This window comes from Aythya ferina (genome assembly GCF_964211825.1).
Source record: "Aythya ferina genome assembly, chromosome: 5".
NCBI classification, from domain to species: Eukaryota; Metazoa; Chordata; class Aves; order Anseriformes; family Anatidae; genus Aythya; species Aythya ferina.
Genome location: NC_140301.1, coordinates 29,222,734 through 29,245,251, shown reverse-complemented (window position 1 = coordinate 29,245,251; position 22,518 = coordinate 29,222,734). Strand labels below are relative to the sequence as shown.

At 45.8% G+C, this 22,518-nt stretch overlaps 1 protein-coding gene across 1 annotated transcript in view; it reads left to right on the top strand.

The window, feature by feature from the left end:
* The window catches only part of SLC8A3 (solute carrier family 8 member A3), a 113,725-nt gene that overhangs the window by 22,083 nt on the left and 69,124 nt on the right, over positions 1 to 22,518 (top strand). Inside the window, exon 3 of the mRNA XM_084521460.1 lies at positions 15,014 to 16,825. Coding sequence (XP_084377586.1) covers positions 15,060 to 16,825 — 1,766 coding nt within the window. The 5' untranslated portion in view covers positions 15,014 to 15,059. The remainder of the gene's footprint in view (positions 1 to 15,013; positions 16,826 to 22,518) is intronic.

Sequence of the window (22,518 nt, the reverse complement as noted above, 5' to 3'; positions counted from 1 at the left end):
AGGAATAACAAGGCATCAAGCAGCAGTGATGTGTCAGGCCAGTCTGAAGGTACCAGCACCCCCGTCTTGCCAGTGTTGCGGTGAGGAGAAGCAGGTGTTGTTCCTGCAATATGGTGTCACAGGGTAATTAGTTCAGCCCATAAGACACATTTATAAACAGGTGACCAGCAGGCCCCCATGCTCCTTCAACTCTCGGTTTTCTGGTAATTCTGTCTTTAAATCCGCTTGCTGGAGCCTTTGATCACACAGCTGAGCTGTCACTGATGTCTCTGACAGTTGACATCATGGAAGCGAGGGGAGCTTAGGGCTCTTAACATTTCTTTTATGATGATAGCTTGTTTTCTAACTAAACACTCCAATGAGGATTTTCCATCAGAATAAAACAGGGAGCTTTTCCAGAGCACTCAGATTTAGGAAGAAGCTTCTGTTTCCATTCAGCATTTCCATTCACTAGCAGATTATTTCAAGGCTGCAAAGCTGGGCTTGCTCTATTTGCTTCTTTAGCATACTCTGCTGTCTTTTTACCTAAGCCTCCTAACTCAGGACAACAGCAGAGACAGCCAGGTCAAGAGCAATCAGAAATACTAAATATCCTTTGCTGCTGGGCATGTTTTGCATCCAGGGAGGTGTCAAAGAGCTTTAGAAACTGTAGACATACGAGACTGCATTGCCACTGCTTTCATCATCTCCCACTCCTGGACTGGTACGTGGAGGCTGTCTCAAAGCAAACAGCAGCAGTATCCAGCAGCAAAGCAGGGCACGGTTTTAATCAAGAGAAATGTGGCATTGCAGGATGTATGTGTGAGAGGGGACTTAGTAGATCTGACTGGTGAGGTTGCGTGGAAAGTGACATGTCTGGGAGTGAATATGGGGCCTCCAGTGCCAGTGATGCAGGGTGCCAGGGTGTTGGTGTGCTGGTGAAAGCTGCTTTCCTTCCCTGGGCCACAGCAGGGGCAAAACCAAGGTTGGCACATGTTGACACCTCACCCTGCGGCTGGGCTGCCATGCTGGCTGAATGTGCCCTAGTTCCCCCTGATGCAAGTAGTGGTAGGAGGGAGCCTGTCACCAGGGTCTAGGCAGGCTGTGAAACCCACCCCAGGGCTCCTGGTGCCCCATCCCACAACTCCCTGTGCCCAAAGAGGGGAGGGCAGTGCTGCCTCTGCCTTGTGCTGCTGCCCTCTCAGCTGCTGACGGATGGGGGCTCACAGTAGGGCTCTGCAAAGAAGCTGTTGTCTTGCCCTCCCTGCTGTGGGCAGTCAGGAATATTTACTGTGGGGACACTATGGCCTGGATGTCTTGGTTTTCCACCCTGAGGTGTCCGTTCCTTGGTGAGAAGTAATATTTTGATGTAGAGTTGAAAGTTCACCTTAATCATCTTCAGTGCTTTTGACTGGGCTGATGCAGTGACCCTCAGACACGCACTTTGGTTGGAAAAACTGCAGATGGAGAAGTTTCTGCCTTTGTGTAGTGGGACAAGTTGATAAATTGTCCAGCAGATGTTGCAGGATTCACAGCTGCAAGAGGCAAACCTGCCCCTGCCCATCCAGCTAATGCCCCTGCCATGCTTGTCATTTTTATTTGGGTTTCTACAGCCTTCCCACCCTGGCTGCTTCTTTCTGCTCCTATTCCACCCCCTGCAGGCTACTGGAACAGCAAAATGTGTGGCCAGGTGTTGGATTCAGTCTGCTTTACATCCAGATCAGTTCCTGGTCCTTACTGGTGGCATAGCCATGTGAACAGTTGTGCCAACAAAAAAGCAAGAGGTAGCGCAGAGTGGGAGCAAATGACCGGAGGTGAAAAATGCTCGGCTTGGCTTAAGAAGCCCTGCTTCCACCTGTAAAGCCTCTGCCTGAATTGCCTGAAGCAGTTAAGGCTTGGAGTTGGTTCAGCCTTGAAGTCTGCTCTTGATGAGATGGATAGTCCTGAATGCAAATTAGTCGCAAAGAAGCTAAGAGTGATGGGGTCTGCAAAATGCTTCATACGCTATTAAGACACACAAATATCAGCAGGGAAAAAAAAAAGACAAAATAATTTTTTATATAAAATCTTCCCCAAAACAGGTACAGGGGTTGATCCTAGTTGAAAAATCCAATCAAACACAGAGAGCCCAGGCCAAGCTATTTCTCAGATGCAGCATGCCAAATGGACCTAGGTTCTCATTTTACTCTCATTTTGAAGAACTTCCCCTCTGCTCCCAATTCTTTCAAGTCCCTTGAAAGCCTCGCACCAGCACTCAGCATTTCATCAACAACAATCTCACCATGCTGAAGCCTCCAGACCTCATTCGCAGGCCGTGCAAATGGGAGTGGTGCCAACTGTTTTATTAGGTTTGCACCCCCAAAAACCACTAGCAGAGAAAGATCGGACTCCTTGTCCTTGTGGAGCAGCAGTGGGCTGTTTGTGCTGCTGCCCTGTGCTTGCTGAGTGTGCTGTGATTAATTAGCCAGTATGCTACAGCTGTGAGAGCCCTGGGGGAGCTGCCTGCCTCGGGGCTAATTGGGTGCCCCTGTGTGAGGACCTGAGTGCCAGAGTGAGATGGAGGTCTTGGAGGTAAAAGGCAAGCTGGATCTCTCGGTGTGGGCTTTTATTTTGTGAAGAATCCTGATGAGGGATAATGACATGCTGCTGCTTTTGTTTTGGCAGCCCCCAGACAGGAGCGAGCCTTTCAAAACTTGGGTGATACGAGATAAGCATAGAGGATGCTGCTGGAGTTAGATGTGATGGAGAAATCTCCTGTCTGGGCATCCTGGAGATGGGTGCACTAGAAGATGCCCTCACTTTAATTACCACCTGCTCTGACTCTTTATGCATCGTCTTTCCCTTCAATTTCAACCTTACAGAGTAGTTTCAGGTTCACTTCTTCTAGTAAATGTTTCCTTTTCCCTAACTTAAATAATCCGTCTCCCCAAACCTGACCTGACAGATGTTTCCCCTGCAGTGACCCTGTGCACGCAGCACACTTCATGAAACCCCGGCTTCCATGGGGAAATGCAGCACCAGCAGTGACCCTGCTGGTGTCCCAGCTAAAAATAAAGCCTGTCCCTCCTGGCAGTGTTGGGGTTTGCTTTTAAGTAGGTAGGCAGTTTTGCCCATTGGCTGCACGGTGCTCTTGTGCCAGGCAGAAGACACAGCTTAACCTTCAGAGCACAGCGGAGCTGCCTTCCCTCTGGGGAATCGCACCAGGAGACTGAAGGTGAGAAGATGCTCAGCTGCACTGGGTGTGCCTCTGTCACTCCCACAAGACTGCCAGCTTGCTTGTTGCTTGCCTAGACCCATCTCCATGTTGCCTTATGCACCTCGGTGAGTCATGGCCACCCCTCCTTCCCCCAGCTCTGGCCCTCTGCTTTTCCTTCCCAAATTCATGGATTTCTTCATGATGCTCCAGTAATTGTCCCAGCTCCCCGCATCGCACAACAGCTCCATGCCTTCCAGCTTCCCAGTCTCCTGACAGCAGCGCTCACACGTTCAGCCCTGCATTTATCCCATGTGTGTGGCTTTCTGACCGTATCAGGCCCATATGGGCTTGGCTGCTGGGCCAAGGAGAGTGGCTGGCCTGGTCAGAATGCAGATGCTCAGTTAGGAAGGGCCTTTCCTGCTTTCACTCTATGTGTACATCAGTGAGTTTCATAAAAAAACAGTAAGCAAGTGGGTGGAGTATGTTCTAGACCTAAAGGATCCTGGCCAGTGAACCTATGCATGTTTTGAGTTTTTACATGCATATGTTTTGCTTTGAGCCTTCCGGTACTTGTCTTAATTTATTTCTTGAGTTCCACAGATGGCACAAATGCACAGCATGGAATTTAAAAAGTTTCCAGTGCTCACTACGTAAAATAACCCTGAGGCTGGGAGCTTTCTGTTGGCCTGGTTGACCAGCTCCAGCCCTCTGGCCATGGCTGATATCCCAGGAGAGGCCAGGGATGGGCAGGGGTGTAATAAAAGGGCTGAGAAACGTGCTTGGTCATGCAGGACTCTGGGAACTTCACCTACGTGCTGTTGCAAAGAGAATCTGGATTAGCTCTTGCTTGGCTGGGAGCTGGGTGTGGGGATGGCCAGAGGAGAGGGCGTGGAGGTATTTGTGTGCAAGCCTGGACAGTGGAGGACAAGGAGAATAGGCAGAAGAAGGGTTACTAAAGAGAGAAGGGTTGCTTGGGACACAGGGCTCCAATTCATTGGAAACCCATTTTTATTCATTTGTCCGCTCATTGAGCTCCCACAGCAAAATAGATTCGTTTCAAGGCTTTGCTTGTCTTTAAGAGTGACTGTCCTTTTTGTCAAAGTCCCTTTGTGCTCGCTCGTCTATCTGTTCATGTCCCTGACTTTAACTAACAAGCAGTGAGGCTCTGCCCTGGGGACCCTCTGCCCCTTCCTCCGCTCCTTACCCGCTGGCGCTTGGGGACGGTGGCTCCTGAGCGAAGCAGCCTTCCTGTCACCTGTGATGGTTTTCCTAGATGACAAGAGTGACTGTTACCAGTGACTGCAGGGAGATTTTGGGGCACTGCCGTGGAAGTTTGGCTGGGCAGGAGAGGCTTTCTGGGCTGGGGGAGCCAGGGGATGGGCTGAGTGCGGAGCAAAGCTGTGAATGCAGGCTGATTGCTGCCTTAGCTCAAGTCAGTCCTCTGCTGATACTCCTGGTAAGCAAGGGACCCTGCCATTTTCTTGCCTTAGCCTTGTCTTAGGAGAGATTTGGACTTCAAAGCAAGTGGAGCACATCTCTGTTCTAATCTTCTCTTTGCAGAAATGGAGGGAAAGGTAATTTCTGCAGCGCCTGAAGCGGGCCCTGAGCTCCTCTGTAAAGCTGTGGGAGATGTGGAACTGCTAGCATCAATAACAAAGGCTGTGCTCCTCAGTGGCAAAATTTAGGCTGTCCTCACTCTTTGCCTCAGTGACTTAAATAGACCATACAGCGGGTGGCTGCATGGGGATAAGCATGTTACCCAAGCACCAGCATTAAGCCTGTCATTGTACCTCCAGGGTGAGGCACTTCAGGAAGCCAATCCAAGGTGATGCTGGATGTTTGCTGGGATCTGGGGTTGTGGAAGGAGGTTTCTTTCCTTCCCGTCTCTTGTTTCAGTGCCTTTGGCTGACGTGGTCACCTCCCATGACTCAGCTTCTCCCATTGGCAGGACTAGTTTTAGCAAATCTGGGGCCAGCATGGAGCACAGGGGGAAGGGAGGAACCAGGGGGGATGTTGAGAAGTACGTATGTTATGGAGATACCTGGAGTGGTCTGAATACAATGGAAATGGTACTTCTCCCACTTCGGGGGGGGGGGGGGGAAAGAAACACGTGGTTGTCATGTACTAGGAAATTCTTCAGATACACATCACTCTGCACCCAAGTTGCTAAATGTTCTTCACCAGTATCTCAGTTCAGACTTGCTGAGTGCTGGGTTTTAGGTTAGAGGAGTATCGCTGCAGGCATGCTAGAAATGGTAAGGGAGGTGCCTCCTTTTCCAACAAGGTGCTTTATTGTGTGCCCCCAGGCTGTGATGTCTTTGTTGTGTCACCTTTGTGACAGCATACATGTATGAAATCTTGATGTTTTGGGGAGAATCTTCTTGAAGAATCAAGCCACGTATGGCTTGATTCCCTTCTGCTGTGGGACCTGCCCAGTGCTCTTGGCAGGATTCAAACAGAAAAACTCACATATTTCTTTGGAGAAGACAGCAGTGGCCTCCTGTAGTAACCCCACTGGTTTTCTGTAGGAAAGTTAAATCACATTTAGGTGGCCAGTGGAAAATACATGAATTCAGTGGGGTCAAGGCATCCAATTGAGTTAAAGAGCTGCTCCATTGAACTTATAACTCCTCTGTAAAATCTGTTCTGCTGTGACTACCTCAGTGAAATGTCTGGGATGTGGCATGTTGAGACCCTTGGCAAAGGAAGAAATTAGTGCTGTTGCAGAGTGGGGCAAACCTGCAGTTGAAACACAGACCAAAAAATGAATAATCCTGTCCAATAATGCCATAGTGAAGAACCAGTCTCTTCTTGCTTGTGCCATAGAGATCAGAACGGCATATGGCTTCATACAGCCTACAACGAAAGACATCAGAGGTGGGGAGAGACGAAATGAAGGTGGGGCAGTGGATGGGTAACATGGAGACTGCTGCCACTTACTGTAATTGCTGTAACAGCTCTGCTTCCACTGTTTGTTGTCCATGTGATCTCTGCAATTACCATATGGTAAATATGACTTAAGTCTCTAGCAAATAACAGAGCTAATATTAAGAGAGAATCTGTAAACAGCTAGTACATAAATGAACAAAGAGCAGTAAGCAGCCTGGACTCATGAAGAATGAATTAATCATGAGGGATATGATTTTTTTTTTTCAGCAGTTGAAGAATTAACAGCTGAAAAACCACTGAAGGATTAAGATATCTAAATTGTCGATAAAAGATACGTGGGGATATGTGTCAGTAAAGGCTGAGGGTGCTGTGTGAAATCTTATTTGAGAACTGCATTCAAATGGGTGAATTTACAGGTTTTGGCACCTTCCAAGTGAAGTGGGAGGTATTTTGAGGATAACCCGTATCTCAGTGTATTTTTCATGTCCCCTGCTGTGATCAGATCCACAGAAGCAGTGAGTGTGTTACAGTGTACTTCCCTCCTCTCAGCTGGAGAGCCCGAATTTTGGTTGAAACTCTGGAAATCTCTGCTGCCTTCCTCTGCATGCCAGCCGGCACGGCAGTCCTCACGCAAGCACCGCCACGCCGGAGACACAGCAAACAGGTGGAGAGGCCCTCGGAAGCGAGCAATTTGTATGCACCAGTCTAGGCTTAATCTTCATAACAGTTCAGTGCCTCATGAAAACCTGTTGTACGACGGAGCCGAGGGGCGAGACTTCATTTCCTGGCTTCTGCTTTCCTGCTCCAACCAGAGCAAATCTGCTGCTGTGTTTGGTGGGAGCAAGCTTTCCCAGATGCTGGGCTGCTTTTGACCACCTCGAAGAAAGCAGGAGGAGAGCAAGATAAATGATGAAAGGGCTGCCTCGGCTAATTTATAAAGATTAAAATAAATTTGTGTGCTGTGGCCAAAGAATAACTGTGGAGGAGAACAGCTATTTACAAGTATCTGAAGCATGTAAATCTCAGGCAGAGAGGAGAATGGTTGAGAGTGCTCCAAGGACGGGATAATGAGAACTAGCAGCATAAATTTTCTTAATTTCATCCTAAATATAAGGATGATGTCTAAAACCTCTGAGATAAATTACATCATGGCACAGTCTCTATGGGAAGTTGTGGAAGAGCCATCACTTGGGTAATTTAAAACTGTGCTGGACAAAGTACTGGGAAATAATGTTCACAAGGGGAACAATGCAGCAGCAGCCCCAGAGGAATGAACCAGACAACTCTTCTGCCTCTAGTTTGACTAATTCAGTGAAATCTGTGCTAATTGGGCTAAGTAAGAGCCTTTCACATCTACTCTGTTTCTGTGCCTGTTGCGCAGAGGAGTGTAAAAGTCTTCAGTTTTACATAACATGTGCCAAGCTGCTTGTTCTCTACTGCAGTGGTGAAGGCTATTTCTGAAGTGCGGCCTCCTCCTCCTTCCCTCCCCTCGTTGCTTTCTGCCCAGTCTCACACTCCAACATTTACACTGCTTCTGCTGCCTCTGTTCACTTTTAAAATATTTTCTTTCTTACCAAACCATGAGCTGAGCCTTTCCAAATAGAGGGGGGACTCGTCATTTCTGTTGTGTGCAATGTTTTTGTTAAATACATAGTTTTCTCTGTGTTCAGACCAAAAATAAATTGGAAATATTAATTTTTCCTCCTGTGGGGGGAGAAGATAAGGAAGACAGAAATCTGTTGAGGGAGGGTTGGAGCAGTGTGTGCCCCACTGCCTGGGTGAACTCCCATGGCATCATCCCCAGGAGCCCGCGAGCTGGCAGGGGAAGGGCTCCCTGTCCTGTTGCTGGATGCCTCAAATCCAGCACATCACGTGCGTTGCCTTGTTCACATGAAATGGGTGTTTTCTGTCAGAAAAATTGTTCAAACACATGTTTTTTAAACTAATTCTGTATCTAAGGAGAGTGAAATATGACCACAGCACTTATTCCCCCTCTTCTTTACAACTTAGCACACCTCTATGTACAAATAACTAGCAGCTCTGCAGCACAAATGTGCTGTTGACAACAAATCCTAGGGTCTTTAATTGTAGCCACTGCAGATCTGTCACTAGACTGCTAAAGAAATGCCACGAGTTGCCACTGTCATCTTTCCTCTAAGATGCTGTGAGCTACCAGGTGATGAGTTGCACTCTGATGGAGGCACCTGAACCAGCAGTATAATATGTCGGTGAAGCAGGAACAGTAAATAACACACCCTGTGTGCTGCCACAGGCACTACATAAAATGTTTTTTACTGACAAGAAGTTTTCCTCACACTGCTGGAATCTTTTTTTTTCCCCCCACCTCCCCAAATGGTGTTTGCTGCTCTTTATAATATAACCAGCAAGATGGGGCAATGAAAGCCCCTGCCTTGCAGGATGCAGTCACCAGTGCATGGAGGAGTCAGTGCCTGCTGCGACCCCATGCCTTGCTGGGGGGCAGCTTGTGGTGGGGGCCACCAAGTGGGTGAGCCAATAACTCCACTTCTTTGTTTCCATCTGCCCTTCAAACCTAATGGGAAAACATTTCAACCTTTTAGCTGGGCCTTTCATGTCATAGGCACAAACCAGGGGCCTGAAGAATGCTCTTGAAAGTACCTGCCCTCTCAGTTGGGGGCCAGTTCAGACTGCTATGGGTTGTGTTTTTGGGCACCTAAAGGCTCCAGTTGTGTTTCAAAACACCTCTAAATGCAACAAAAAGGCTGAGGTTGGATGACCTGTAATGGAGGCTTCCTGGTGGCTTCCAAAAGGCAGAAATTTGCGGCAGTGACTTTTTGCCAAATGTGCATGTGGTTGGCCTGGGCAGCAGGCTCCAGGTAGCCCTGGCTTGAGCAGAGGGTTGGACCACATGGGCTCCAGAGTCCCTTCTGGCTTCAGCCACTTGGTGATCCTGTGATCCCCAAAGCAAAAGAGCAGGTGGCTACCTCCCATGTGAACTGGCCACTGGGAAGTGCTACTAAACACCATTTGGAAAGACAGCACAGGGACAGTGTAGTATTAATGAGAAGGAAAATAAAAATACACCCATATCACAGTAAATAATACCGCTTTTTAAACAGGAGGATGGTCACTTCTACTATATGTGTCAGCCTAAATGTCAAGTTTTGTTTTCTGAATTTAAAAAAGCTTCAGTTCTGAGGAAAAAATGAAAAGGGTAACGCTTGCTCTCCCTTATCCTGCAGAGCCTCAGGCACATGGACGTGTACCAGGAGTGGAAGAGCAATTGTGCCATGGCTCCAAAGAAAGCTATCCTGGCCCATGCCATAAATTAGGAGTGCTCTCAGGAGCATGACCCGCTGAAGGGTTCCCTTTGGTGCCTGCCTGCTCGTCCTTTGCGTGCCTGTGCACAGAGCATAAGCTGTGGCGCCGGTGGGACTGGCTGTCTGCCTGCTGGTGGTCTGGGTGCGAGGCTCTGGGAGCGTTGGTCTTTGCAGCTCGTTTACCAAGCGAGCAAGGCGGCTGTAATTTTTCAGCTGGGGTGAGAGCGAGGAAGTAAAATGCCCGGCCAGTCAAGTGCAGAGTGTGCAGCACTGGAAGGGGCAATTAAATACGGGCGTCTTTATGGGCTAGTTATTTATGGCACTGCTTCTCCAGGAGCATCACAGACACTAAAATACAGAAAAAACATCATGGACCAGTTCCCTAGGGCGAGCTGAGTGTGTATCCTAGCTGTCCATGGACGTGTGCTCCATTTAGGTCATCCTCTCGGACAAACTAATGTAACTGGATCCTCTCACTGTGGCATTTCTATAAGGAATTATTAAACTTCAGTTTTGTCAATTAATGCCCCTTTACCATGCTAGATTACCATACCACTCAAATTAGTAGAGACTTCAACTTGTACCTAATACAGAACTTACTACAAGAGCTATTTTTTTTTACAGTAGCTGTTTGCATGATGTTGAGAGGAAAAAAAAAAAAAAAGCTGCTTTTGACACGTATCAAGGGGGTTATTCTGTAGGCAGCTAATTCTGGTATTGGGCATGTTTCCTGTGGGGTGCAAAACAACCAAGCACCTATGGCCCCCTGCCATAACTTTCCTATAGAGCCAAACTCTGGGGATCTGTCACGGCCTAAGCATGAGTTACGTTGCTTTTTCCTCATAAAATACAGCTGGTGTGGTAGTAGGGAGCTTAACTGCCTATTGCTGTACAATATCCAGTGTAAGGTAAGCTTGGGGTTTTTGCCATGTTCATATCAGATAGGTGCATGCTATCAGAGTGACAACTTAAAACTTCATATGTGATTGAAAATTTGCATTTGTCTGACAAAATGGATCTAATTACATCACTCTAGCTTTTGGATTGCAGGTAAATCCTTTTGTAGTGATGAAGACAGGGATAGATGGCACTTGAATAGAGATGATTGAAAATATACTTTGTTTTGTGTTAAATATTTTTTTGGATTTATTTGTGAGGAGTGTGAATTAGGAATAATACTTCTGTGAAAACTAAGTTATTTGTGTTCTTTGGCAGAAAGGCTATAATTTCCTTTTTTGCTGATGCTTATCAAAAATGTGTGCTCAATCAAAAAGCTTTTATGTGTTTTGGAGCTGAGGAATATGAGGTAATTTTTTCTTTTTCTGCCCTGTTAATAACAGCCCTGTTATTAAGATGAACCTTATTTCTGTCTCCTCCAACTTAAGAGCAGGACTCTAAGATAACACGAATAGCAGTACCATATCTGCTCTGCACTGGGACAGATGCTTGTCAAGCAGACAAAGCCCTGGGTCCTGAGATGTCTGTGTCTGGACCTCGAGCATCGCCCACGCCTGAGTGGGGCTGATCCAGCACTCCTATCTGATCCCCAGCATTTCCTGGCTAGGCTGGAGTCAGGGGGAGAGCGGATGGATGGCCCCAGATGTGCTCAGTGCCTGATTTATCTGGGGGGTAGGAGGGAGAGGGAGGTTTCTCGTTATGAATGCTTCCTTTTGAAATTATCCTTGCCATTAGAGTTATGTGAGGAGCTGTAAATGCTAAAGTACAAGGGATCTACACAGCCTTCCCAGCTTTCTGCCTTGCTATGGGTCTGCAGCAGACAAACCCACAATTTTCTGAAACTCAGCCATTATAAAAGATGTAAGGAACTTCACAGTTGTCCATTGTCATTTTCTACTGTAGGCTTAATAGTGGCAAGCATGGTCCCTGATACTTTCTGGACTATGTCCAGAAGTATTTCAAAAACGGATCTTTTTATTTATGGGTTTTATTTATGGATTTATGGATCACGTGGCCATTGTCAACCCTTGTGGAAGGAGTTCCCCCTACTAGAAAAATACTGCTATGTGTTTTCCCAGAGCCTTCTTATTGAACACCATCTTCTCCTGCTGCACTGGTGCTTTCAGCTTTTGGTCTCTCTTTGGCACTGATGGGCTGCTCTCATAACTTGTCCTACCAGGCAGGGGGCACTTCACTCAGTACCACTGCCTTTATTTGCAGGTATTCAATGTGACAACGATAGTGGGGCAGAGATCTGTGTCAGATGTCTGAGAGCAAAGAGGTGGGGGAAATCAGCAGAATTGTGATCTCAATGGCATAAAACTGAATGCATCATGCGATGCCAACTGACTTTCACACACGGGTGCCCTCCTGAGGTTTCTGGACAGAGCATTGGGGATACATCTGAGCACAAAGTTGCATCTTGTATAAGCAACCTTGCTGACCTGGAGCTACAGAGCGAGTTTTAACTCTTCCATCCTCTGCCTTCTGAATGTTAGAATTGTTACTTCAATATTTTATTAACGGCAGTTTTAAAATTTAATAGTTTTATTCCGAGTTGTGAAGCACTTTTGCACTGGTTCCCAAGGGGGATGGGAGGAGTCAGAATGCTTCCCTGTATTTTTCAGATGGGTTAGGTTAATGCTGTTCATGTTAATGAAAGCATATTAAGATCTTATTAGGTAGTGTGTCCATGGGCAAAGTTCCTGTTGATCTCAGTGGGGAGTTTTGTCTGTGTCAAAAAATAGCAGGATGGGATCATTGTTGTATCATTTTAGAAAATGATTGTGACCTCCACTTAACTTTAAAATGTTTGTCAAGGCAAGTGAAAACCAGTGAAAAAAATGCGTTCTCAAATTCTGAGATTTTAGCCTGCAACCAATAGTCTGAGTTTGGAGGTCCAAAAGCATACACAGAGGCTGACCTGACAGAGGGTGTTTTTGAAGCAATATGCAATTAGTTTGAGGAATAGTAGTGGAATTATCTTCTGTTTAAAATCAAATTAAAAACTGAACAAGGGCTGGGGAGGCCTCTGGTTGTTTTGTGGCATGGCTAGCATTAGAAACCATCACAGTGTTGCATGAGGTGGACATACAGTATTAATGACAAGGTGGGCATACCACAGAGAGGGGGTAGCAGTGATTTATTTCAGAGGGCAGTTTAGTCATTGTGCTATTACTAGACAGGGCTCTGAATTTAAGTGATGCTTAGACTCTAAAGTCATTTTTGAAACCAAATTTAGGTGCTTGAGTCACAAAGATGGCTCTGAAATGACTCCTGTCTTTCTGTCAGACGTTTCTACATGGCTGATCCTGGAAGACACTGTGCCTACTGGCTGCTGTGCAGTTAACTAGCCTCTGGAAGCTGCAGAAGTTGAGAGGTTGGTGGATACCTGCCAGCAATTGCAGTACAGAAAGTAGTGATGTGCCCGGGGTGCACTGGAGCCACTGTGCACGTGCAGTTGCTCTCTACATGCACCTGGAGCCAGGGGCACCTGGAAAACGTCATCTTACTGTGGATGTGCACACATCTACCTCGCAGCCCATTGCTGCTCATTGTGACTCTGGCCCTTTCTCAGGGATTTCCCTGAGCCTGGTAAAATACCCTGCAGAGAGAGAGGGAAAACAGAATGGGAGTGTCAAACTGAAGCCAAGTTGTGTGTGCTGGGTAGCTCCGTCTTCCCTGTGAGAAGGGAGATGATGAGAAAGCTGGGCTGCCCAGCAGCCCTCCCTGGGGCTGAGGTTCCCCTGGTCCCCAGGGGCTGGGGTAAAAAGGAAGATAAGTCAGCATTTGAGAGAGAAGTAGGCTAATGTGGGAAAATCTGTCTCTTCTGAATTAGTCCAGGTGACATGAAGAAGTATATTATTTTTTCATATCAAGGGTGTCAGATATGGATTTGTGATCCTGATACTGCATAATCAATTCTCTCCCCTCTGCTGTGCTCTGTCAGGGATGGTTTTGTTCATTTGTAGTCCTTGTTCACGCTTTCCTTCCTGTTTTGCTTGTCTTTATAGATTTTTATCTGAAAGTTGAAAACACTTTTGTTGATATTGGGAAGATCGCACCCGCTTTTGGGAAGATGTAAGAAACACAACATAATGATAAAACAGCCATTTGAGATGCCTTTGTTAATGCTGATAAAATGAAAATGTTGCCTGGAATACATACAGTGCAAGGGGATGGGGAGGGGAGAAGGGGACCTCCTCAAGTGTTCAGGGACCCGTTCATCCCTTTGAACTGTCTCCATCTGAAGGTTAGGCGTCTGTTCTAAATTGTCTGTACATGCTCTCTGAACCATGGAGAGAGATGGGAAAGGACAAAATTCCCTCTGGAGATGTGCATCTTAAATACATCTTTTGGATCAGAATGGGGCGGGGCAGGAAGGATCATCCCCTGGAACTGACTGTCTCTTTCCTCTGACTACAAAGGGAGCCTAGGCGACTTAATTTAATTTACTGCTCAAGATTTAGATAGTTACAGCAGGGGAAATGAATCCCGGTCCTACTGATTTAGCAGTGCGATGCTCAATGAAAGTTAGTGGGAGTTAAGGCTTCTGGACCTTCCAAATGCTTCAGATAATGCTGCTATTAAGTTTGATGTTTCCTGTGAGATACTTGGCTGTGGCTGGACTTACAAATGTGGTTCTTCAGCTAAGCCTGATACCAAATTCTTCCTGATGCTGGGTGTAAAGGAAGGAGAATAGTGTGGTCCATGAGAAAGTGAAGGGCTGAGATTCCAATTTTAATTGGTACAAGTCCTACAGCAATGTAGTCCATAAGTAACAGAAGGCACTATTGTGCACTGACACACCCAAATCTACATGAAACATCAATCAGCTGCTTTGTTTTTGCCTGGCATTTTAGCTTAGAGATTACTTTCATTTTAGAGGGTAATTGAAAATACGTCACTTTCTTAGGGACACAAGAAGAGTATTTGTGGGTACATGCATTTTGCTGTGTCTTGTCAGTTCATGAGCATAGGTCTTTGTGGTGTTTTTGTAGGTTTTTGTGACCTTTTAAAGGTAGGATTACTGATGTAAAATGTGATCCTCCAGATCAGAGTGTAAAAGCTGGTGAGAAATGGCCTTTAGAGCTTTGCCAAGCACAAGACCTCTTCCCTATTTCGCTGGTGACATCTTTATCTCCTAATGTGGGGGCCCTGCTCGTCAGAAGGTTAGGGTAGCCCAGGAACCCTTCTGGACGTTCTGCAGCCTATCAGGAGGTGCTGGCTATGGGGATGTTTGGCCACCAAGGTACTCCATAACTGAATTATGTCTTACAAATGAACTTCATTTTGAAATTGCTCACTGGCCTTAAATGGTGCTTCTTATGTTGCTAGTGATTCCCTGACTTGTCCCTAATTCCCTGGGTTCTGGGGAACATGGTGGCATCATTAGGAGAGTGGCAGCTGAGCACTCAGTACTCCTGTTGCATACATTGTAGGTCAAGCACAGGCTATTACATAGTTTTCCTCTGAGTCACTTTTTTAGCAATTCATCTTCATCTGCTGGGCATGTAAGTGCTGCACTGTGTTAGAGTCCCTGCTAAATACCTTCTTCAGAGTGACAGAGAGACAACCTTTGCATCTCTACCAGTACTCTTCCATGGTGAGATACTGAAGTGCATTTGGGTAAATGTTGCATCTTTATTTTCTCTCATGCTTCCCTCCCCCCTCTCTGTTTTGTTTGTTTCAGGTTCTCGGCCTTTTTGGATCTACACAGTGGAAGTTGCATCTTGTGTATGGCGTGGTTAAGCTTGCAGCCTCTCACCTCAGCCTTCCTCCATTTTGGGCTGGTTACTTTTGTGCTGTTTTTGCATGGTTTGCAGGTGGATGCTGGCCTGACGGGAGACTCAACCAGTTCAGTACAAAACAGCTCGTGTTCAGGATCTTTTGACTGCAAGGAGGGTGTTATCCTGCCAATATGGTACCCAGAAAACCCATCCCTTGGGGACAAAATTGCCCGCGTTATTGTGTACTTTGTAGCACTGATCTACATGTTCCTTGGAGTCTCCATCATTGCAGATCGTTTCATGGCATCTATAGAGGTCATTACATCGCAAGAGAAAGAAATCACAATTAAGAAACCCAATGGAGAGACCACAACAACCACCATTCGGATTTGGAATGAAACTGTTTCCAACCTGACCCTCATGGCTCTGGGCTCCTCTGCTCCTGAGATTCTTCTATCTCTGATAGAAGTGTGCGGGCATGGATTCATAGCTGGAGACCTGGGGCCATCCACAATAGTTGGCAGCGCTGCTTTCAATATGTTTATCATCATTGCCATCTGTGTCTACGTGATCCCCGATGGGGAAACCAGAAAGATAAAACACCTGAGAGTTTTCTTTGTCACAGCTGCATGGAGCATTTTTGCTTACATCTGGTTGTACATGATTCTTGCTGTCTTCTCTCCGGGTGTGGTTCAGGTCTGGGAAGGTCTGCTCACACTTTTCTTCTTTCCACTTTGTGTCCTTCTGGCTTGGATAGCAGATAGACGTCTGCTTTTCTATAAGTACATGCACAAAAAGTACCGTACTGACAAGCACAGGGGCATTATCATAGAATCAGAAGGCGATCACCCTAAGGGAATTGAGATGGATGGCAAGATGATGAACTCCCACTTTCTGGATGGAAACTTAGTGACTGTGGAGGGGAAGGAGGTAGATGAATCTCGCAAAGAGATGATCCGAATCCTTAAGGATCTGAAGCAAAAACACCCAGAGAAGGACTTGGACCAGCTGGTAGAAATGGCTAACTACTATGCCTTGTCTCATCAGCAAAAGAGCAGAGCCTTTTATCGCATTCAAGCTACCAGAATGATGACAGGAGCTGGCAATATTCTGAAGAAGCATGCAGCTGAGCAAGCCAAGAAGAGCACCAGCTTGCACGAGGTGCGGCCAGATGAACCTGAGGAATTCATCTCCAAAATTTATTTTGACCCGTGCTCCTACCAGTGTCTTGAGAACTGTGGTGCTGTTCTCCTGACAGTGGTGCGCAAAGGAGGAGATGTGTCCAAGACCATCTACGTGGACTATAAAACAGAGGATGGCTCTGCCAATGCTGGTGCTGACTATGAGTTTACAGAGGGGACTGTTGTCTTGAAGTCAGGGGAGACCCAGAAGGAATTCTCAGTGGGAATTATCGATGATGACATCTTTGAGGAAGACGAGCATTTCTTTGTTCGGCTTAGTAACCTCCGCGTGGTTGAGAGTGAGGAACCTCCAGAGCTTGGTAACTCCCCATACCCAAAGGCCATACTGGCTTCTCCGTGTGTGGCCACAGTGACTATACTGGATGATGACCATGCTGGCATCTTCACATTTGAGTGTGATGTTATACATGTCAGTGAGAGCATTGGTGTGATGGAAGTCAAAGTCCTAAGGACATCAGGTGCTCGGGGTACAGTCATAGTGCCATTTAGGACAGTAGAAGGGACAGCAAAAGGAGGTGGAGAAGACTTTGAAGACACTTATGGGGAGTTGGAGTTCAAGAACGATGAAACTGTGTAAGTACCCCATTCATTTCTGTTTCTGGGTCTAGTTTTGGTGCTTAACCCCATATTTTGCCTCCATTACAGGTGAATGCTGACGAGGGACCCGCTCCTTTCTTCAGCTTTCCTTCAGTTTCTCTACTTACCTCTTTCAGGCAAGAACCGACAGCAGGATTTAGGAGAGTCATTCCCGAGAGGGAATGACAAAGTGAGGCTTAGAAATACTGCAGGGGGTAGGAAGAAAATACATCATTTTCTGAGATCCTGCACTCAAGCTATGGGTTAATGGTGAGTTAAAGCAGAGGGAAAAGAAAAAGAGGGAGGTTTTAACTGGCTGGGCAAATATGGGAAAGCCTCTTTTTGCAAACCAAACTTGGAGGGCACAGGAGTTTCTTGCTATCCCAAGATGAAAATTTGACAACAGTTATTCCCAGGCAAGCAAGAGCTGCTCATTAGGTACGGGGCATTATTTTCACATGAGCAACACATACCTTACCACATACCTGTGTCCTTAGGCTGTCTGTGCAACTCACAGATCTGTGTGTAACCTAATTCACAGCATAGGCACAGCTGCAAGCTGTTCTGCTGGACTTGTGCAATCCTTCCAGCCTTTATGTCCCCATGGTCTACCCATATTCCCCATGTCACCTTCTCTATGATCTTCCTATGTCTATTCTTTTACTACCTGTGGTTTTTCTCCTTGTAAAATACCATGGCAATTGGCAATAATGGTCTAAAGCACTGCAGCTCTCAGTCTGTCCACGTGGCTCCATGACCCAGTGTTTTCATACAGAATAAAGAAGGGAAGCAGAATAGTCTGCACCAGTCCTGTTAATTCAGCACTTTTATTGCGTACAAAGTAGCTGATATGAAGCTAGGAAGTAATAAAGACCAGAGAGGCGATAATGTCTAATTGCTTTAAGTACCTGCTGTTAACATTAGTGGGGAATGAGAAAAATCCCTTGGTTGAGCAGGGAGAGGGAGGGGGTGTGAACCTGGTGCTAAAACTCCCTAGTGTTAAGTGCCTAGGTTCCTCTTGTTAACACCTAATCGCTTGAGCCATCAAAGGAAGAATTGTGCAGACTTGCAACTGGCATCAGAGAAAGGAAATCTTTGTACCAAGCCTCCCTTTACAGTACCCAAAAGGATGTTAATACATTAAATGCTATGGAGTAGGGATGCCCTAATTCAGTATCACCTTCTGCCTTAGCCCACTAAACCACTTAATCCAGCTAGTATCCACAGTCCTGATGCTTGATTGTACATGTCCTTCCCTATTAAAGCAACAGGAGTTCCTGGTTGGATGGATTCAGCCACAACCAGAGATGGAGAAGGATCAGCTGTCCTCATCTGGCCTTTTCAGAGAGATGGGCAAGGCAGGTTAGTCTCCTAAACTGAGCCTCGAGCTAATTTTTCCAGAGAAAGAAAAGAAGAGGTCAGTTGTGTGGATACAGTCTCCTGTGAGGAGACTACCTAAAATAGACTAGATAAAAGGAAAAAATTATTTACTGGTGGTCGAGCATTGGAACAGGCTTCCTAGAGAGGTGGTTGGTTCCCCATGCCTGTCATTGCTCAAGGGATATTTGGACAATGCCCACAATAATATGCTTTAACTTTTGTTTATCTATAAAATGGTCAGGCAGTTGGACTCGATGATCTTTGAAGATCCCTTCCAACTGAACTACTCTATTCTATTTCATATAATGAGTACTGCCATTCTCCAGCCAGGTCTTGAAGAAAAAAAATACTTCAAGATCCATCAGTGGATTTGGGTAGCAAATTTTGGCAAGCAGGTTTGGGGTACCAGAGAATAGAGCCATGAGGCATTTTACTCCAAACTGTACTCCCTTTTATCTGCCTGCTGATGAAGACTTATTTTTGTCTTTGAAAAGTGTGACAGAAGGTCAGAGCGTAACTGCATTTTTGCTTCACTTGGGTTAAAACAAGCCACATTCAGCAGGACCATGTGCATCCCTGTAGGACAAGCTGTAATGAAAATGAAGGCAGTCCAGAAAACAAGTACATGCCAGATGCTTTGCACTGTGGTTTGTGTCCCAGAGAAGATGCCCTAGAGCACAGATAAAACCTGTGTGCTGTACTCAAAATTGTGCCTACACTTAATGCATTAACAGGGCTTTCACTTCCCTGTCGGGAGGCTGCTGAGAACAGTTTTCCAGCTACAGGGGAGCTCTAGCACCCCTTGTGGCTCGTAGGCCATGGGAACGACAGATGTATTTATTTTGAAACTAGAATGGGTATATATGGCTCAAATTAATAAGCCTAACCATGTAGGCCAGCAAGCCACCTTTATTCATTCCCAGGTTGCATTTTAACTGTCCAGATCTTCTGGGAATGGACTTTTGGTTTGGAAACATGTGAAGACAGTTTTTGGTAATCATCCCTTGGCCTTTAAATTCACTGAACACAGGCCAGGTGCTGCCTGTTCTTTTCTGTGGTGTGGATGGAGGCAGCTGTAGGAACCTGGAGGTGCAGATAGGTGAGCTGAATCTCTGCCTCCTGTTTATGGTTTCTAAATCTGAATACAGAAAAAATAATTCTGATAAATTATTCAGGCTGTGAACAAACTTGAGGCATTTCAGATCTGGATTTGAAATTCAGATCCACGATCAGCAAATGCCATCTAGTTTTGGTTTCCCCTAGTTTGGGAGGACAGGTGAATATAGGGTGTTTAGGGCAATTTTGTAGTTCCAGAGGGCATTGCGTGAGTGAGTGGTCCCTGTGTTATGCAGTATAAGGCTGTATGAAGACACTGGGTCACCAAACAGCCAAGGTTGTGCCTGGCTGAATGTTTCAGGGCCTGCCTTTGAAATGCCTCCCCACTGAGGGGGATCTGCCAGGAGGTGCTGGGGTCTGCTGTGCACTGAAGGGGGGACTGAGGGTCCACAAAGCTCTTTGCAGAACAGGAGGAACAGTAGGGAAACGATGTTCAGGAGACAGTTATAAGGACAGGGGGCCAGAAAGCAAGGAGAGGTATGTGCTCCCTGCTTCAACTGGCTGCTTACATCCTTACTTAGAGAACATGAAATGTGAGCATGGGTTTCTGCTCTGGTGTGTGAGCTGTTCATGATTTTTTATGTACTCAGTATGGGCTTCTGCCTCCTTCACTACTTTAGCCTATTCATTCTCCTTGTGGAGTCACTTTTATAACATTTTTGACTCAAGAAGGAAGCAAGTGCATGGGAAACCTCATGCAGCGATGTAAGACAGTGCTAAGCTTTACTGTGGTTACGCATGTATGCTATGATTGCAGCCACAAAGAAATGCTGCTCAGCATAAGCCAGAGGAGGGTAAAGGCTGCAGTCTACTCTCAGCTCATTCTCTGACATATGAATTAAAAGCCTTCAGATTGCATTCTGCAGTGGCAGGCAATCTAAGTAGATTTTAGGTCAGCCTCCTTAAATGTAGCAATGCCCTAATTAATCTGAGGGGCATTGGTTTACACAGCATCTTTGAGATCAAACTGTTGGAGAGAGACTGCCATCTACCAAATCCCAGGGCCAGTGGTGATAACAGTGAGCACTTCCCCTTAAAACTAAATGGAGAAGGGGCCTTTGCTTAAACATTATAAGATAAAACAAACCATATCAGGGTTGTTTTTAAGAGGCTTTCCCTGAAGTATGAGGGACTAAAAAAAGCTGAGTTGATGCATAAATTACAGAGTAAGAGGAAAACAGATCCTGCCACCGGCTCTTGCTTACTGCCTCTGTGATTCTTTCTAGACTAACATGGTCAAAGTTTCCTTACTCACGTTTGGGTGGGAGCACAAAGAAAGCAGGTTGGGATGAGGAAGCTCAAAACAGTGCCATTATTAATGAAATATGGTCATATGCAGTGTGTGCGTATGGATGTGTATGGGTGTTGGATAGCTATAAATCAAACTATGTAATCTTGAATGCTGTCATCTGTTGAGAAAGGAATTGATCAGGTTTTGAATTCTTGATAAGGCTGCTGCTTTTTCATTACACTTGTTATTTCTGAACTCCTGCTCCAATGAGGCTCAGGTATGACCTAAGCAGCTGAAGCAGACTCCTGGTTTTCTTGTTGACTAAAAGGAAACTCTTGAAGGATCAAGTCCAAAACTTAGATTTTTTAATCTTATTTATTTATTTATTTATTTGCAAGATGACCAAACACTTTTCTGTTAAATAACTTTTCATGTAAGTAAGCTTTGATTTCTTGGGTGTATGAAAATGTAGAAGAGGATTGACCAAGCTGCTTTATCATGTCCAAGCAATGCAGAAATCGTTAAGGACCAGCAGCAAAAAGTGAATTTCTTTTTAAAGACTTTTATTTCTGCATAATAAAGGGAACTCCCAGCAAGAGAAGAAACTTTAATTTAAATTGCCATTTAAATTCGTATGAAAATCTGTCTTGCTTCAGAAATTTTAGGAAGATGCACAAGTTACCACTAGCTAACTGAGAACACAAGCTGGAAGACAGAGTGACAGAGTTCTGCTGTGGCATTTACTGCAGTTAATGATCAACAGATCAGGCCAACAAATCTATTTTTTTGCTTGCCTATGTTGCTGGTTGCTTCATTATTTTCAGCATCTCCAGTCTACTGAAGGTGTAGCCATCTGCCCTGAGTCTGTCATACTGTGTATTGTCTATGGCTCAGGGAGAAGCTGGATGCTGAGAGAAGCTGTGATGTTAAACTGGCATTAAATAGCCTGCAAAACCTCTTTGCAAAGTCAGAATGGCTTTGGTAGCACGTGGAAACCTAGAGCCATTTATCTGTATGTGTTAGGCAGAGCTCTCAGTTATGGTAGGGCTGTCTCCTCCTTTAGTACAGATACTGCTGGAGACGAACGGGTTTAGGCTGCCCTGATACATGGTGAGGCTTTGGTTACTTTTGGCCTTTATGATTTGCAGAGGAGGTTGTAAGTTGCACACTGCCTTTCCATGTCTGCGAAGCACTGCCACCTTCTCTCCTGTGTGCTGTGCCACCCTTGTTTGGTGGGAAAGGTGGCAGTGGAGAAAAGTGAATGGTGGTCATTTGTTTGAAGGACATCATGCTGAGGCTTGGTGTAATTAGTTGTCATTCCTTTTTGCCATTCAGTGCTTGAGGAAACTGTCAACTTAATTTTTTAATCTGATCACCTACGCAGACATGGTTGCAGCCTTTTGAGGGAAATGCTGTTAGTGACACTAAGCTCTTCTCTGTGTTGTTTCACCAGTAGGTCTAACTTTGCAAAGGAGATCAGGGTTGTTATTCCCATTTTGCAAGTGTGGGGGGGAAATGCAGAGAAGGTGACTTCTGTTCCCTCTGGATTACCCAGCTGATCAGAGGCAAAGACAGGAATAAAACCAATCTCCCTGAACCGCTGGCCTATGCACTGTCCAGAGGAGGGTCTGTGCACATCAAGCTTGTAATTTCCTGTTACTGAAAACCACAACAAATTTATGCAGATTCACTGACCTCCCCTGCTATCAGGCAGCAGACCGGTACAGATAGAGGCAGCAGCTGAAATACCTCCCTATCCCCCTCAAGCTGTCAACAGTAACTGCAATTCTGGGTGCTCATTTTCCTAAATTAAATTTTGGTCGTGTGGCATAGAGGTGTACTGAATCTGCAGACCCGGGGTTATCTATGGCAGCTGTGGTGACACAAATTAATGACCTAGGTCATGATGAAATTATTCTGATAATCTAGTCTGAACTCCTGTTCCACAGCTCTCCTACACTCT